The 16,804-nt window shown below is 41.2% G+C and overlaps 1 protein-coding gene across 5 annotated transcripts in view; it reads right to left on the bottom strand.

Moving 5' to 3' along the window:
* The window catches only part of DCAF17 (DDB1 and CUL4 associated factor 17), a 45,200-nt gene that overhangs the window by 9,290 nt on the left and 19,106 nt on the right, over positions 1-16,804 (bottom strand). For 4 of the 5 annotated variants that reach the window (XR_005227427.2, XM_037913052.2, XM_007056583.4 and 1 more), the window contains exons 8-13: positions 15,651-15,758; positions 14,943-15,048; positions 10,251-10,393; positions 7,790-7,899; positions 3,027-3,114; positions 96-179 (exon numbers count right to left, since the gene is read on the bottom strand). Coding sequence is in view for 4 of the 5 variants with exons in the window: in XM_037913052.2 (XP_037768980.1) it covers positions 96-179; positions 3,027-3,114; positions 7,790-7,899; positions 10,251-10,393; positions 14,943-15,048; positions 15,651-15,758 (639 nt within the window). In the remaining variant the exon portion in view is untranslated. The remainder of the gene's footprint in view (positions 1-95; positions 180-3,026; positions 3,115-7,789; positions 7,900-10,250; positions 10,394-14,942; positions 15,049-15,650; positions 15,759-16,804) is intronic. The other variant, XM_027819030.3, reaches the window with a different exon arrangement.

Here is a 16,804-nt window from a genome sequence, read left to right as displayed (position 1 = left end):
TTCCAGCGACTGCACTTGTAATGAGAGATATGCCTTGATGTCTCAACTCCTTGGCCAATCTTTTAGTTCTTTTTAGCTCACTGTATCACAGTTACCTCTTGTTCTGGGTCATCATCCAGCAGGTTAAAACGCTTTTTCACCACTCGGCCAGAAGCGGTTACAGTTACTGAGTTGTTCGCCTGAGACAGAATTTAAAAAAGGAGAGAGAGAGAGAGAGAGTGTGTGTGTCTGCATGGCAGGTAATAATATAGGATGCGTATACTTTTTTAGTAGTATATTCATTTTATATGAAATTTGGTAACGCTTTTAAATTGGTTGTAAATGGCTGTTTACTTGTAAGTCTTCCTGTATAGTGTGTGCTGGCAAGTGGGTAATGAAGTCTTACAGTGACATGTGATCATGTCACCTGAACTGGAATCCATCTTTAACCTGGTGCTTTTCCACCTAAAAGAAGGGGTAGGAACCCAGAGAGGGACAAAGGATTCCTGCCTTGTACAAAAGATATATAAGGAGGTGGAACAGAACCAAGGGGGCGGCAGTCATGAGAAATCCCCTAGCTACCACCTGAACTGGAACAAGGACTGTACGAGGGGAAAGAATTGGGCCCAGACTAGAAAGGAGTCTAGTCTGTGAAAGAAACTTATTGGAACATCTCTGAGGGTGAGGTTTCATCTGTAATCAGTTTCTTACTGTATTAGGCTTAGACTTGCATGTTTTAGTTTTATTTTGCTTGGTAATTTACTTTGTTCTGTCTGTTATTACTTGGAACCACTTAAATCCTACTTTTTATATTTAATAAAATCACTTTTTGCTTATAAATTAACCCAGAGTAAGTAAGTAATTCCTGGGGGGCAAACAGCTGTGCTTATCTCTCTATCAGTATTATAGAGGGCGGACAATTTATGAGTTTACCCTTTATAAGTTTTATACAGAGTAAAACAGATTTATTTGGGGTTTGTATCCCATTGGGACCTGGGTATCTGGGTGCTGGAGACAGGAGCACTTCTTAAACTGTTTTCAGTTAAGCCTGCAGCTTTTGGGGGATGTGGTTCAGACCTGGGTCTGTGTTTGCAGCAGGCTAGCGTGTCTGGTTCAACAAGACAGGGTACTGAAGTCCCAAGCTGCCAGGAAAAACGGGCGCAGAGGTACTCTCAGCACGTCAGGTGGCAGTCCCAAGGGGGTCTCTGTGACCTAATCCGTCACAGATGATCCCTGCCATATGGTTGGTGAAGCATTTTAGGATTGTTTGAGGTTAAAACTATATAAATATACTAAAAGGTAGAAAAGACAGCACTAAACTGCTTTTCCTCCTTTAAAAGAATTTTGTTCCCCACTCCCTGCAGAGAAAATAGGAATATTTTTCACATCTTTAAAGATTTCCCCCGCTATCCTGTTCTTCCTCTATTTTATCCCTTGATATGCCAGTGAACCTAATTTCACTGTAGAAATTCTAGCACAAAGATTGTGTAATCTTGTTGATTTAATTATTTTTGTTGATTGGAGTATTTTTTAGTGACTTGAGGTAATTACAGTTTCTACAGAAAAACTGAGTTAGTTAGAAATATCGAAGTCAAGCCAGCAATTTAGGTTCCAATCCTGCACCTGGCTGTGCACAACCACCTTCAAGTTAATTGGATTGTGCCTATGTGGCCTACATAAATAATCTATCAAGGTACAAATAATAAGGCAGCAATCCAGCTCATATGGAAGACCCTTAATTTAGCAAATAGGTACACTAGTGAGTAAAAGGAGACTTCCAATAAAAAAAATCAAGGGATGCAGCCCCAAGCTCTGGGTGTCCTTTAGCTTCTAATTGCCAGAAGCTGGGATTAGATGATGTGGATCAATTGATAATTGCTTGTTCATTCCTTCTGAAGGGTCTGGCACTGCCTGCTGTCAGAAGACCAGATACTGGGCTAGATGGATCATTGATCTGACCCAGTGTGGCTATTCTTGTGTTCTTATTAAACCACCATCTTCACCACATTACTTCTACTTTCTCAGAGTGATTTACAAACATTAATTAATATATTCTTGCAACACTCCTGTGAGGTAGGTGCTATTATCCCCATTACATAGTTGAGAAAATGGGAGCATAGCAGCATTAAGAGCTTGATCCTGAATGTGATGAGTGTCCTCAATTCCCACTGGACATCAATAGGAGTTGAGAATCCTCAGCACCTCTCAGAATTGGGCCCTTAGTGTCTTGGCTAAGGAAGGTCACAAGAGAAGGTTGTGGCAGAATTAGAACTCACATCTCTTGATTCCTATTCCCAAGCCAAGATCATCCTCCCTAAACAAAATTCTGGGAAAAGGAAAAGAAAAGGCACGCACTTGGGGCTACTCCTGCCCCTACTGATTTAATGGGAGTTTTACTATTGACATTATGTATATTTTTAAGTACACACATTTTTATTTATGGGGGAACTTCAAAAGCAGTGTCAGTGACTGCAAGGGACTCAGTATTCATAAACTATGAAAAACCCTACAAGTCTCTGCTGTAGTAAACTACAGTTGCAAGCTACAGCAGTGTCATCAAAGGTTTTTCACTAACATGCACCAGAGTGGGGTCTGGTCTTTTTAGCATTTCCATTTGATTTTTGTGGTTTGCTGTCACAAATGTTTGTTTTCACCAGGCTTGACATTTTTCAGCCATTTGAACTTCATTGCTATCACATTTGCATATAATTTTGACGCCTCCTTGCCAAAGCAATCCGTCTCTGTGTGCGTCTTAAGGTTTACACCCCAGGCAACTATTTGCATTGTTCACCACAACAGATGCCAAGAACCTAAAAACTGACAGAAGGTTTCAGTGAGAAACCCCAAAAATATAATTGTCTTTGAAATTCTTCTCACACGGGCCTGATGCAAAGACTGTTGAAGTCAAAGTATCTTTCAACAGGCTTTGGATCAGGCCCACACCATACACTGATATACATATGCATATGAATCACCTACATACGCTATATAATCGTGCAAAAGTAAAATATATTGTTTGTATTAAGAATTTCCTGCTATAGTCTCACATTGTTCTGCCTGTTGGCCATGATGACAAAATCTTCTGCAATTTCCTGCTGGTATTTATTATTTTCAATTTCTTTCAGCTTCAAGACTCTTTAAAAAAAAAAAAAAAGATATAAAATAAGTCATGTTAAAATCTAACATGCTGTGATTTCTAAAACCAGATGTACTAAAATAGCACAGACAAGTTACAGTCATAACTTCTTTCAAATACAGTACAGGGTAAATATATACCACATTTGAAAGATGTTATTACTGTAACACATTTATCTGTGCAATTTTATTACATCTGATTAGCACATCATTTCTAGAATATACAATATGTTTCCTTATTAAATTCTACCGTTGCTCACATCCACCATGTGGAAGTCTGCAGATGTTTCTTCTAGAATTCCTGATGCTGATTGGTTTATAAATTCTCCAGGTGCTATAGGTTGGTGGTAATTCTTTGGCCTACTACTTCTCAGCCTAAGCTGGAGTCATGTAGGGGAGGACTGGTCATAATTATGTCACTAAACTTTAACATTCCATAATGCATACTACTGAGGCCACTCAATATGCAAGTTTTCCTTTGAGAGAACCTCAGGAATAGCTATGAGTTGCACAGTTGAAATTTGGATCTGACTTCTCCCAAAGTTCAGAAGAGGGCTTGGATATGAGCTTTTAGTTTGGGTCCATTGCTAGTTATCAGTGTTTTACACTTCTTCCTACATGTTTACAAAGCTGTTGAACCAGCTCAGGATCCACTGATGGAAGCAACATATGATTACTAAGACTGTAGTTCTTTCGGGGTGAGATATTTGTGTATTCATTGCCTAGTACAATGATCCTCTAATAGGGCTTTTAGGCACTACCACAAAACAAACAGTGATCACTCCATAACAGAAAATAAGCCATACTAGCCTTTAGAGAACAGTAATTCTCTACAGAAATATGCCCAACTTTATTCATAAAATGAATTATCTTAAAATTTGAAAAATGAGCCACAGTAACATAACATTTATGGAAAAGGGGAAAATACAGAAGTAGAATTTAGTCTGTTTAGTAACCCCCCCATACAGGAAATAACAGAGTGAAATCTGCCTTGGTTGTTTAGATATTTCCCAAAATAGGCTTCAAAACTACAACCTTGACTATATTTTCCCTCAGACAAAATTTAGTTCTCGTCCTGTTTTCAAAATATTTTTAAAATTAAAATGTAGATCAATGTAAATAAAAATGTCTTCTATGATATGAACTACTGTATAATTGTGGGAGGTGACAAAACATTTTGTGCTTCAATGCATGTATGTAACTTTTAAAATACATTCAAGCAACAGAAATTAACCTCCCCAGAAGTATATTTGCAGTAATAATATTAAGTTTGAAAATTTATTTCTTTGGGGGGAGGGAGAAAGCTTTGCTACATCATTTTATAGAGAGCTGAGATTTTAAACTCTAAAAAGTCAAGAAATGATCAATTAAAGTTTCAGAACCAGCACTTATGCAGTCTCCTTAAAATACATCTTCTATTTGGGGGAAAAAATGTATGGAATAAGATGATTGTCATTGGTGTGTGCAACAGGGTAGCTGGCCCTTTAAGTGAAACTGGGCTCAGTGCTCCTGTTCCAGTCCAGGTGCTCCAGTTGGGCTAATTAATAGGGTGGGGCAGCACTTGAGGAACTCTAAGAGGCCTGGTGAGAGCAATTGGGCTGTTGGCAGCAGACTTGGAGATGAGAGTTGCCAGAAAGAAGGTGGTTTCTTGGAGACAGCAGCAAGAGCGGTTTGCTGGTAAGGAGAGGGCTGGGCAGGAGAGGGCTGAAGACCAGAGGACCAGCAGAGGGAAATGTCTGCTGCCTCTAAGCCAGAGAGCTAAAGCCAAAAGCCGGAGGGGCTTACAGGCTGATGTCCCCTTGCCAGAGAGCTGGGTCCCAGAGGAACCAGTGGAGAGACTGTGAGAATTCCCCCTAGGAAGAGTGGGTTGTGCCCCAGAAGAAAGGGCTGGGGTGGAGGGTCAGAGGAGGATTTCAGGAGTCCACATCTGGTAGAAGACACCAGGATGGGGAGAATGAAGCCAGGGCTCAAAGATTACTTGCACAGGGTTGATGTGGACTATGCTGTGGGACATTTGGTTTGGGACTTTTAGCCAAAACAGTGCAATAAGCTGTAGGAGGGACTAGAGAAAAAGCTCATGTGGACTTACTGGGAACTGAAGAGTGAAACTGAGGCAAGGGACCACTAGCAGGGCTGCCTCAAGGAAGGCCGCTTGTTTACAGTGTGTTCAGTTTAATAACCATAATTTTCATTGTTAAAAGAAAGACATTGTTCTGTCCTCTTTCCCGCCCACCCTATCCCAAATCCATTCTCTTGCAGTCTGGGCTTGGGCCTCAGATCTTTTAGCTGAACAGAATGAGGGTCTGTATCAGTCTGGCAGTAGAACATGGTAGGAGTATCAGAAAGTGATTGCATGCTCACCATGGTGGGGGAACAGTCTGGGAATATTTGGGCTAGGAAGTAAGGTATCATGAGCTTGTCACTGAGTATTTGAATGTGTGCTGAGAAGATGAGACATTCAAATCAAACTGTGCATATTCTAGAGTTGACCTCCTAGGGTGTACAAAATTTAAAATTGACGGGTCAGGAAGGAGAAGTAAAATGACTGAAAGATGTGCTGGGCTCATTTGTACATCATCTTAAAAGTAGTGGCGGGGAAAAAATTTGGCCCAGTTCCACTCTTTTCAGGTGGCACTGGAAGAGCAAATCTGGCCTGATTCCTTACTTGGCTCCCTCAGGTGTTAATTTTCTGCTTACGCTTAAAAGTGCCCTTTCAGTGCAAAGTCAAAAAACCTGCAAACTTTGGAATAAAATTCCCATAAATGAACTTCGGGGTGAGGTACAGAGAGGAAATCAATGGCAAGCGAGGACTGCAGGACAGTAGAGAAAGGTCAATGGTCTGAATGATAAAGTCAGATTTGTTTTATTTTAACAGGTTAAATCTGATGGTAGGAAATAGAAAATGCACAGCATTAGTTGATCAAAGCTTAGGCACCCAGAAAGGGGTTTGGGTCTCAAAGGTTTATTCTTAAGGCATGTGAATGAACTTGTGATAGTGGAAGCTGGAATTCTTAAAAAGCATCTGGATTGTTACATAGACTAGGAAAATACAAATTAAAGAAAAGTTTTCCCATGTAAGCAAAATCACAGCTATTTTTACTATTTTTTTCAGAGCTATTTCATACACAAGAATTACAGCTTATTCTCTCTAAAGAGCACTATTAAGTATAACTATGGGTTCACTCTTTGTACAGGAGCCTTTCCCAGAATGCTCCTTTTCTGGCAGATGGCCCTTTAGTGGTGCTCTAGACCAGAGGTGGCCAAACTACGGCCTGTGGGACCCTCCGGCCCGGCCCCTGAGCTCCTGGCCCAGGAGGCTCGCTCCCGGCCCCTTCCCCACTGTCCTCCTTCCCCCGCAGCCTCAGCATGCTGTGCTGCCGGCCACAATGCTCTGGGCGGCCTGGCAGTGCAGATGTAGAGTCGCAGCCTGACCCGGCGCTCTGAGCAGCGCGGCTGTAGTGCCACCAGCCACTGGTGCTCCAGGCAGTGCGGTAAGGGGGCGGGGGTGTGTGTGTGTGTGTGGATAGCGGGCAGGGGAGTTCGGGGAGGGTGGTCAGGGGGCAGGGGTGTGAATATGGGTCGGGGCAGTCAGAGGGTGGGGAACAGGGGGGGTTGGATGAGGCAGGGGTCCCAGGGGGGCAGTCAGGAAGGAGAGGGGGGGTTGGATGGGTTGGCGGGGGGTGGGCAGGGGACAGGGAGAAGGGGTGGTTGGATGGGGTAGAGGTTCCTGGGGGCAAGTCAGGAATGAGGGGGGGGTTGGATGGGGCAGTCAAGGGTGGTCAGGGGGTGGTGGATGGGGTAGGACTCCCAGGGGGCCCATCAGGGGACGGGGTGGGGGTTGGAGGGGCAGGAGTCCCGGGGGAGCCATCGGGGGCGAGAAGCAGGGGGTGGGTCGGATAGGAGGCGGGGGCTAGGCCATGCCTGGCTGTTTGGGGAGAGCCTCCCCTAACCAGCCCTCCATACAATTTTGGAAACCCGATGTGGCCCTCAGGCCAAAAAGTTTGCCTGCCCCTGCTCTAGACTCAACCTAGTGTCTAAAAATTAAACCCTGTTTTTTCTGGATTCTTTTATCATCACTAGTAGTAGAGTCTTTGAAAAGAATGTCGCGTTCTGGGAGGACATACAAGGCAGAACCTAATCCAGCTTGTTTTTCCTAATTGTACTGCCTCTCTATTGCTTATAGTACCAAAAAACATGTTAAGAAAACAAGCAAACATATCTGAGATGGAGTCATTTTTATAGTTACAATTGGGATCATAACACCCTAAGGCTGCAAGTGCTGTTAGTCTCATCCCTATTTATCAAGCCAATTGTATTCTCTGGTTATATATACATGCACTCTCTCATGGAAGAGTAAGCGGAGTTCTTTCTACCTCATGTATCATGAAGGATCCAGCTTGCCCTTCTGTAACTGTATATAATGTTAATTATTTAATGTGCAAGTTTATGTGGAGGTCAGAAAAAAAGACCATTTGTAAAAAAAACCACATGATGTCATTTTTACAGATGTTTTTCTGACACTACACAAATTAACAATGGCATTGCTCCTGGAACTCCATAATTACCCTGTCTAACTCTTAGCCATCTCCCAAAATCAGAATGTTAATAAGATGTTATCCTGTAGCCTCTTTAATGAAAACAACAAGCTCTGAAAAAAATTAGTGCTCATACTTACTTTATCAAATTTGGTCCCACATGGATTATTCTGCCTGAAGTATCTGGATGAAAATATATCCAGTCGGGTTCTAATGAACAGCACTTCATATCCTGTACGCCATTTTTTGCCTGAAGGTGGAAGAGAAGGCTTTGAATAATTATATTTAGATTTGATTAAACTGGAAAAGCTCAGCTCCCACCCATCTGCATCTGAGCGTTTACAGTACTGGGTAGAACCATATAGACACTAGAAAAAGTTGAAGCAGCAATGAAGCTGAATCAATAAGGGGAATACACAAACCCTTATGGAACACCAAGACGTAAAGAAATTCCATCACACTGGGTTGTAACATTGTTTAGTATCTAATGAACAATGCTTTTAACATGATTAGACCTGTTCCTAGTTCTCCTGAAACTACACGTTGAAAATTAAAGACCTAGCCTGCAAGCACTTCACCAATTCAAAACAAAGTGAACTTTGACTTGGGATGAGACCTACGAAAAGCTTTTATACAAGCATTGAGGTTTATAACAAACCCAAGACCTGGGCAGGTATGTGGAAAAGCTTACTGAGGTCTGTGAACTTGGGACGGTTTATGATTTCAGCCTCAAACCAAGCAAAATTCAGGCATTTTGGCAGAGTTTTGTTCTGAGTTAATTTGTAACAAACTTTTGTGGGTGTGAACTCACACAAAATAAAGCCAGGGCAAGAGGTTTGCCTGAGACCTGTGAAGCAAAAGCACCACATTTTGTACAGCTGTACTTCACCATGAGGCTGAAGACCTGTACAGTCTGATATTAAAAGAGACAGGAAGGAAGGGACATTGGTCTCAACAGACTAAGAGATGGGGACACGCCTAGACGAGAAACCTGGTACTTGAAGAATCCTAAACTGGCAGGCCAATATTATAGATGTGTTTTTAGCCTGAACAAGGAAGCCAAAATAAAGTCTGAAAAAGTGAGCTCATGCAAATGACGAAATGGTGGATAATACAACTTTTTAACAAAGGACACAATTATAAACATAGTGTTCAAGAACATTTTGAAAGAGAAACCACAAAAGGAGGATACTCCTGGGAGGAATTCTGCGCACAATATTTTAAAATTCTGCATATTTTATTTGTCAAAATTATACAATATAATCACACCAGTTTCAATTGTTTTGGTAATTTATTTCAAAATACCTGTCAGCAAGTATGTCTGTAACAATACAGACAACAAAAAAGATTCAGAAAATGTTTTTTGACAAATAGATTCCTTACTAGGCATATTAATGCAGAACTCTGAGTAATTTATTTAAACTACAATACAGAACTGTACTTCTCATACTCCCTCAGAAGCCGTGCAGAGGCTTTGGGGAATCAGGGGTAACAGAGGAGCTGAGGGAGAGGGAAGTAATTGCTGGGAAGGAGTCTGGTTGTGAACTTGGAGGGTTGTTGGGTGTGAGTGGGAGAAGTATATAACACATTTTTGGGGGTTCGGGGAGGGACTGTTAGGGAGCCTTCCCCTTGCAGACCCTGGCTGATCCCTAGCCTCTCCTATTCAGTAAGGCACATATGTCCCTGTCCGCATGTGGCCCTGCTCCCCCACTCAGCCATCCCCTTCTCCCCCATCCCCGTGTCGCCCTGCACCCACTCAGATAGCCCCCTCACCGTCATCACTATGTGTCCCTGCACCCCTTCTCTGTCCCAACGTGTCCCTGCACTCCCATTCAGCCATCTCCCTACCCTATCTGCATGTGTCCTTGCACCCCCACTCCCATTCAGTCCCTGCCCCAGTCTGTCTCCACACCATTAGCCCTTATGAAGCCCAGTCTGTGATCCCCTCCCCAGAATCCTCATGTGCCCAATGCTGTCCATCCCCCTAGCCACCTAACCTGGCCCCGGGGCAGGGCACTGTGAGGAATGCAGCCGCAGCTGGGGCTGGCCTGGGAGCGGCTGCTCTGTTCTGGCACCACTGCGGCCCCTGAAGGGTGAAAGGCATAACTGCAGCCACATTCCAACAGAATGTATTTATGCAGGGGAAAAAAATTCTGTGAGGCACATAAATTCTGTACAGTGGCGCAGAATTCACCCAGGAGTAGAAGGATCAGACACCAAATAATAAAGCAGCTTATTTGTAAAATGGTTGTAGACAGTGGGAAACAGGGCACCATGCAGAGTATCGGTACAAGACTCAGCTCAACCCATCACTGTTGAGCTGGAAACACAAAGGAGGTAATGCATGTGTGCAGGGGAAGGTAGGAGGCACCAGAAGCAACACTGCTGGGAAGAAAATATTTCCATTGCTTTGTGTTGATTCTTTTGGCAATATCAGAAGCAGCATTGCTGGGCTATAGATGCAGCCCATTAAGTATGGCACTCCCTGGCGAGGGGGCAATCAACACATTAAAAGGGCATTGTAGGAGAGAATTAAAATCTTTATTGCTCCAAGTGTTACTCAGATGGTAGGGTGAGTGAGGCTGCTATGTGAATATTTACCAAAGCATTGTCTTTCAGAGCACAAATATGGAAGACTCCTTTATGCTTTTTCTTGTTAGGCGTGATGATGTAATGCCAAGGGTATCCTCCAATCTGAAATGAGTTCTCCAGAGAAGACACTTCAAATAGCAAAGGTGGGGTATCTGTAAACATTGTGTAATGTTAAGATCATTATTAACAGCCTCATAATTCCATTGGTCCATAGAATTCTAATTAAATTATTCATTCTTGAGAACTTCTAAAAACTCATTAGTGTTTAATGTCATTGTGCACATAGAAATACAATACAGATGGGCAACTAACTTCTACCTAGCAAAGTGGCATTATGTGCAAGAAAGTGTCTGAACTTTAATATTTCCCCTCCACATATCTCTCAAGAAAACAATGGGGGAATCACAATCAATGGGATCTGCAGCTGCGTTTATAAATTTTACAAATAAAAATCTTAGGACTCAGTGCAGTAAATGGCAAAAGGAATCTATTTTTCCCTTCAGCTCATGTGGAGCAAGTTACATTCAGTATTAATAAGCTACTCATATAAATCCTCCGTGCAACAATGGGAGAAGGAATTTACATAGCAACTTTAATCTAAATGGATACCAGAAAACTTTACAAACCTTTACGAACTAGCATTCTACAAATAATTTCTACAGCCACTAACATGGACCCAACTTTTAGGCTGAAAAACAGCCCTGTTTAACAGCACATTGCAATACTACAAAACAATCTCACAGGAAGTAAAGACTATTTGAAATTACAAGGGGAATTGAAATAGGTGGAATGTAATTACCCAAGCTGGAGTTTGGCCAGAGCAAGAAGGCCCACATCTCTGCTTTTGTAAAGTATACTGTGGTACTTTTAATGACAAGAACTGGTTATGACTTCAGTTCGATGCCTCTTTGAAAGACTGAATTTAAAGCAGTAAAGTGCCCTCTTGTGCTGTGCTGGGGCATTGGTTACATGCTGCTTTAGGGAAAAAATGCCACCAACTGAATCAGCCACAGTACTTCTTTCAGCACCTTGAGCTTTCCATAGATGTCTCAGCCAAATTCTGACCTGGTTTTATGCTGCTTAACTTGTGAGACTGGACAAAATTACAGCCTGAAGTAGTCTGACTGCATCCAATACCTGAACTTATATTTAGCTAGTGCTCCCCATCCCCATGCATCTCAAGATCCCAAAGTGCTCAGCCAGCTATTCTGAGAGGAGTCGCTTTATCTATCATGGAAATGAAGCCACATCTGAGGTGGAAAGTGGCAGCTGTTTAGCTGCAGCCTCTGGGTTAGGACAGGAAGTGAAGACGACTACCTCTGATCTAACATTTAGTAAAAAAGGGAGATTCTAAGCAAGATTTAGTAAGGTAGGGTTAATAAAAAATGATGTCTCTGAGGGAAAAGTGCAATACGTGGTATATTAGATGCACTGGCAGAGGGTTGATAGCAAACAGAATTGGTTAAAAAATTAGAGGAAAACCTCATTCCCTGACAGGCTGATTATTTTCTTTATAAAAGCATTTACTACTAAGAATCCTGAAAAAGTTCAGGGGGATGGACTAAATTACTAACTCTGAGCCCATTTTTATGCCACAACAGCCGTAGAAAGTATAGGCTTCTCAAGTTTCCCTTTTTACACTTACGTTGTCTTTTGCCAACAGTTTTAAAGATCAGACCCCAAAATCACAGCAACCGCTATCACTGTCTCCCACCTCTCCTTTCTTTCTTATGTGTTGCTTTCTCCCATTACCCAGCAGTCCACTGTCTATTAGAATACCTTTTAGAAATGTCTATTTTCAATCACTATTTGAGCCTCTTTAGTTCATTTCCACAAAATATTCCAGTATCCTCTAAATGCAAAGCCTGATTTGCTCCTGGCGGTACTAGTATATTTGTTCTAAATGTGGAAAAATAATGAATGAGATTTTCCTCTCCATTTTTTATGAAACTACCAAATACTCTCATAATAAATGTTTGTTTTGGGGGGGGGGGGTTTGTGCGGGGGGGGGGGGGGGGGGGGAGTGGGGTAAACAGGAAATAGCATTTTAAAGTTCTGGACCTTTTAGATAGGTGCCTTTTCCTCTTTCAGATTTGGCCAGGGTCAGTAGTACGTGAAAATCATTACCAGCCAACAGCTGTTTGGTGACCTATGTGCACTAAATTATTGATCTCTGTGCAGTTCCTCTTGGATAGGTGTCCATATCACCTATGTTGTTGTCAGTCTTGGAAGAGAGGCCAAGAACTGAATACACATGGAGACTACTCTACCCTGTCATCTGTAGATATGGTCTCTCCAGGTCAGGGCTACCCTTGCAGAGCAATGCTGGGAAGTGTGTGTTGCTTCTGCCCAGGATGTGGTTTTTCTGTGGAAAAATACAAGATTTCAAGTCCCCATAGCTTTCAAGGCTTCACATAGCATCCCAAACAGTTAAGTTTCAATAAGTACAAGTTTAGACTGTGTAGTCTTCAAAAAGATCAGCTGCTTCTTCAAGGAAGCACTAAATATCACTGCACAGTTTAAATCAGCCATCTCACTCATAAAAGAAAACTCAAAAACCACAGGAATGTAACTATCTCCAAACAGCAGCTATAGTCAATGTTCATCAGAAGCTGAAAATGTCCTAACCACAAACTGTTCTTGAATAAAGTTCAAGATCAAAAAGGTTTCTTTTTCTTTTACTTTGTCTCTAAAACTCATGATCCAAAACTCTAATTATCCACAAGCCGTGGCAATGTATCTAATATAAGCTGCCTTTCAAAACTCTCACAGGCCTATTCTCAACAGGGCATCCAACATTAAGTTATGGTTTAGTATACTACATCAGAGAGGAAACTGAAGAGAGAGTTCCTAAACTCCCTCTCCTTTGCAGAACTCGAGCCAATGATCATCGTATTGTCTCATTTCTTGTTTTCATATGATATTACATAATTAAAGCTTTAGATTATTATCTAGCTCTATATTGTATCTTTGTGAATTACTTGCATTAGGCTGAAGTATCTGGCTTGTTTTGTCTATTACTTTGTGAAATTGTTCAATAAAAATGAATGTAAATATAATGTACTTTTTATATGAAAAAAGAAAAGGACTACTTGTGGCACCTTAGAGACTAACCAATTTATCTGAGCATAAGCTTTCGTGAGCTACAGCTCACTTCATCAGATGCATTCAGTGGACTTTTTATATGGAAAATCATTTGTTAAAATATTGACTACAAAAAGCCCAAGATTTTTTTTATTTTTTTTAAAAGGGAGCCTAAAATTGGTATTCTAAGTGCATATTTGACAGCAGTGGGAGCTAGCAACTGCTTAGCACTTTTGTGCCCAAATATTAATGTAGGAGGCTCCTACTTTTGCAGGGGCGGGGAGGAAAACGTCTAGATTTTTTTTAATTAGAGAAAAAACAATTAATGTGCTGAGATGGGGAAGTCCTGGACTTGGGACCCACCTTAAGATTCTGATTTCAGATGCACTGGTGTAAAGAAGCCTTTTATATCTGAGAACTGTACACACACAAAATGTAATACAACAGAATACCATGTTTGTAAGCTGGACATAAGAGTTATTTTCTAAAATAGCTTAGTTTTTCACTTAGAATTAAGCTCAATGTGACTGACACACTGTGGACAGTTAGAATGGTCAAACTGCAATTTGGATAAATTACATTCTGTCCCCTTGAGTTCTCCCTGCAGTTTAGATTAGATACAGTAATCTGTTTCTCACTTCCTATGTTATACCATTGTTAGGCCCTACCAAATTCACAGCCAGGAAAAACACATCACGGACCATGAAAACTGGTCTTTTGTGTGCTTTTACCCTATACTACACAGATTTCACAAGGGAGACCAGTATTTCTCAAATTGGGTGTCCTGACCCAAAAGGGAGTTGTAGGGGGTTGTAAGGTTATTTTAGGGGGATTGCGGTATTGCCACCCTTACTTCTGCGCTCCTTCAGAGCTGGGAGGCCGGACAGCAGCAGCTGTTGGCCAGGTGTCCAGCTCTGAAGGCAGCACCCTGCCAGCAGCAGTGCAGAAATAAGGGTGGCAATACTGTACCATGCCATCCTTACTTCCGTGCTGCTGCTGGCGGTGTGTCTGCCTTCAGAGCTGGGATCCTGGCCAGCAGCCACTGCTCTCCAGCTGCCCCCAGCAGCAGTGCAGAAGTAAGGGTAACAGTACCGCAATCCCCCCTACAATAACCTTGCAACCCCCCTGACAACTCCTTTTTGCGTCAGGACCCCTACAATTACAATACTGTGAAAGTTCAGATTTAAATAGCTGAAATCATTAAATTTATTATTTAAAAAATCCAATGACCATGAAATTGACCAAAATGGACCATGAATTTGGTAGGGCCCTAACCATTGTGTAGCTTTTCTGTGTGCAGTTTAACAGCTATCACGTTCCACCCCAGAAGTGGCTGCTTTACAGTGGTAGGTGAAGGGATTCCTGTTTATGCACAGTTTTTAGAGTTTCTGAAGCAGTTTTGTTCCTGTTCTAACTTTCTGTAGAAGTCCTATTTAGTAAATTCTTGAGTTTGGAAGTAAAACAGAAAACTTTCTGAATTATAATATGAATACCCAACTAAAAGTAGAGGTACACTACAACACGACACACAGCAGTTTTAAATATTCTTGCCAGCAATGAAAGATCCACAGATAAAACATAACAGCCATCAGTCTCAATAATGCAAAGATAAAATACCTGTTATTTTAATGTTACAAGGAAGGCCAAATGGATACTTTCCTACAATTCCGACTTTACCATTCCAGTTGCATTTGCATCCCAAATCAAATTGCTGCTCTGTGAACTAAAATAAAGCAAAACAAATTGGTTTTATTGATGTACACATTTTCTGTTCAGTTTTACTACATTACTTAAATGGTTCATTTAAACCTAAAATCTTGTTTTCTAAGTACTAGTAGATTTTTTTTTTTTGGCTGAAAGAATTTAAATTCACTTCCAGCTCTACAACTGATTTTTTCAAAATTTAAATCTGGGAATATTATTCCTAGACTCTCTCTGATTCCATTTCATATCAAGGAGTCTTCCTTGCCCATTGGTTTCCAACCTCAATATTTCTTCCCGTTACGACAGACATGACATGTAACAGTCTGTAGATACTCGTTTTGGTAAGTTGTCTCTATGTGGTGTCTGAGTAAGATCTCTATTTATGTCAGTACCCACTCTACTTACATTTCACAATTTGAGAATAATGCTATTAGAATTGTTTGGTAAGGTAGTGTGCCCATTCATACCTTAGACTGTAATTTTCTTACAGCATGGCTTCTAACCTTTGTTTGGTGCATTTCTCCTATTATAAAGTGTCATATTCATATACAGTGCTAAATTAATAACAATCAATTTCCTCAAAGTATAGTAGGTTGTGTGTCAAATTCCATGCTCCATTACCTGCTCAGAGATAGACTGGAAACTATAGAGCCTGACCAGACCCACGCTATACATCACAATCAGCATTCCATGAGAAACTGCAACATCTGTCACATTGTTCCCAAATATCTGGCTCAAGGAAAAGAAAATATTCCATCAGGAAATAGATCATTAAAAAGAAAATGTAAAACACTAAGGCTGCTTGACATAGAAATTGACTTGCTTTGTTTTACAGTCTCATTTCCTGTTACTCTTCTCCAAAATTGCTGACAGATGTTTTATTTTAGATGGTTTTGCAAATCAGATATTCTTTTGCATTTCAATAATAATACTTTGCACTTCCGTACCATCTGAAGTCAGAGAATCTTTACCGACATTCATTCTCAATATGCCTCAACAACAGGTAACTTGTTACCCTGTTTTTATAAATGCACACAGTGATGAAGTAGGTTAAGGGTACATGATAAGTCAGTAGCAGAGTTGGAAATACAATCTTTTAATCCTGATTCCTGGTTCGCTGCTATAACTGGAGGCAAATGGTCATTCTGCTCAGGGATCCAGGACAGCACATAGCTGAAAAGTTAACTATGTTACTAATGCATCAGTCAGGATACAATGTTGGATGTTTAAGCTCTGAACCTGAACCCAGGTCAGATAGGTCCATGGAGAGGTGCTTATAGCTCTTAATGACACTGCAGTATTCATTTTGTCCAGAGTGCCTCATGCATCTCCACTAAGGAAAACAACAAAAAAATCCAAACAAACAAACTTTTGTTGGACGTAAACAGATGAACTTTATTCTTAATATTTAATGGGCCACACACACGCTTCCAAGCTGCATTTCTTCCTACATTTATAAAGCATTTATAAAGAGTAAAGTTTTCACTCTGCTAATCAGATATATTTTATGGAAATGTGGTTAAAATGGGGGAGGGGAAAAGCCAAAAACATGCATCAAATCAGATGTTCCTTGGCCTATCTGTAGGACAAAAAACGCAAAACACTTTGATCCACAGCACATCTCAGGAACCACATGCTGTCAGATTCTGGCTGCCTTAGAAATACATGTATTGCCTGCTTCACAGGCCAGAGGGGGCCAAATCAGTGGGGATTAGGTCTGAATCCACGTGCCTCGTTTGATGCTCTCTCCACAGAACTAGTCACTATTTGTACAG

The sequence above is a fragment of the Chelonia mydas genome, chromosome 11 (genome assembly GCF_015237465.2).
Source record: "Chelonia mydas isolate rCheMyd1 chromosome 11, rCheMyd1.pri.v2, whole genome shotgun sequence".
In the NCBI taxonomy this organism is placed as follows: Eukaryota; Metazoa; Chordata; order Testudines; family Cheloniidae; genus Chelonia; species Chelonia mydas.
This window is presented reverse-complemented; position numbering and strand designations above follow the sequence as displayed.